The sequence below is a fragment of the Cynoglossus semilaevis genome, unplaced genomic scaffold (genome assembly GCF_000523025.1).
Source record: "Cynoglossus semilaevis isolate Cse_v1.0 unplaced genomic scaffold, Cse_v1.0 C19181966, whole genome shotgun sequence".
Taxonomy (NCBI): Eukaryota; Metazoa; Chordata; class Actinopteri; order Pleuronectiformes; family Cynoglossidae; genus Cynoglossus; species Cynoglossus semilaevis.
In genome coordinates, this window is record NW_007585876.1 from 1 (window position 1) to 1292 (window position 1292).

The 1292-nt window shown below is 38.3% G+C and overlaps 1 protein-coding gene across 1 annotated transcript; it reads left to right on the plus strand.

The window, feature by feature from the left end:
• Nucleotides 1-70: 70 nt before the first annotated feature.
• Nucleotides 71-639, plus strand: LOC103399152 (stress-70 protein, mitochondrial-like; the record flags this gene model as incomplete). Its single annotated transcript, XM_008337885.2, has 2 exons — nucleotides 71-298; nucleotides 385-639. Coding segments are annotated over 2 exons (468 nt in total), but the record flags the coding sequence as incomplete, so codon positions are not given.
• Between the last annotated feature and the right edge of the window lie 653 nt (nucleotides 640-1292).

Below are 1292 nucleotides of genomic sequence, written 5' to 3' on the forward strand. Positions count from 1 at the left end.
ATTATTATTTTGTGTACTACTAGTTGAGTGAGAAAAGCAACTATGTTACAAACTTCTTGTTTTTGTGTAGGTGCAGCAGACGGTTCAGGAAGTTTTTGGTCGTGCTCCTAGCAAATCTGTGAACCCTGATGAAGCAGTGGCTATTGGAGCAGCTATCCAGGGCGGTGTCTTGGCTGGTGATGTCACCGATGTGCTTCTGTTGGATGTGACACCGCTGTCATTAGGTATTGAAACTTTGGGTGGAGTTTTCACCAAACTTATCAACAGAAACACCACCATTCCCACCAAGAAAAGCCAGGTAAGGACAACCCAGCACTATGCCATAAAATGTTTGCCTTTTTAAGCTACCAATGTAAACCATCATCAATCTCTGTTCACTTTTAGGTGTTCTCAACGGCAGCTGATGGACAGACGCAGGTGGAAATCAAGGTGTGTCAAGGAGAAAGAGAGATGGCAACAGACAACAAAGTGCTGGGTCAGTTCAGTCTGGTGGGGATACCTCCTGCCCCCCGAGGAGTTCCCCAGATTGAGGTCACCTTCGACATCGATGCTAATGGTATTGTCCACGTCTCTGCCAAGGACAAGGGCACTGGCCGGGAACAGCAGAGTAAGTCATCAATGTAACAAGTTCAGATATAGATACAGAGTTGTAACACCCTCACTTGAAATAGAGTAACAATAGTTTAGTAGTTTTAAGAGAATTAAGATCTCATGTTTCATTCATGGCAAATGGAGCCATTGTCTTGTGATTGATATGCTAATACTTAAGTTAGTACACTGGACTCATTGGTGCTTTATTGATAGTAACCAGCACTTTACTCCAAACTCCCCCCACCCAAAAAAAAAACCTCTATCATCATCTGCTCACATGTCCACTGAAATGCAACCAAGATCACTACTTTTGTAAAGTAACCCAAAACCTCAAGGCAAGGCATATGCTGTATGAATATTGTATTTTAAACAAAGACATGCATCACAATATATATTTAAAAATGCTTATAACATAATTAAATGTAAATATATTTACAAACAGTTTAATCAATTTTAAGTAAAAATAAAATGCAACCAAACAGTAAAAACCAAAACCCTCAGCAAAAGGAACTAAAATCATGTAAAAATGAATGTCAGTGATCATGCTAAGAAAATGACACTGTAAAATAATTTTAGTTCTTAGAATTAATGACAAGTTTATCATATAATAGCAAAAGACCTTAAAGATTAGTTCTTTCCATAGACTGCATATCTTCTAAATTGGATAATGGTAGAAAACAACCTTATTTGAATTAGGTGGA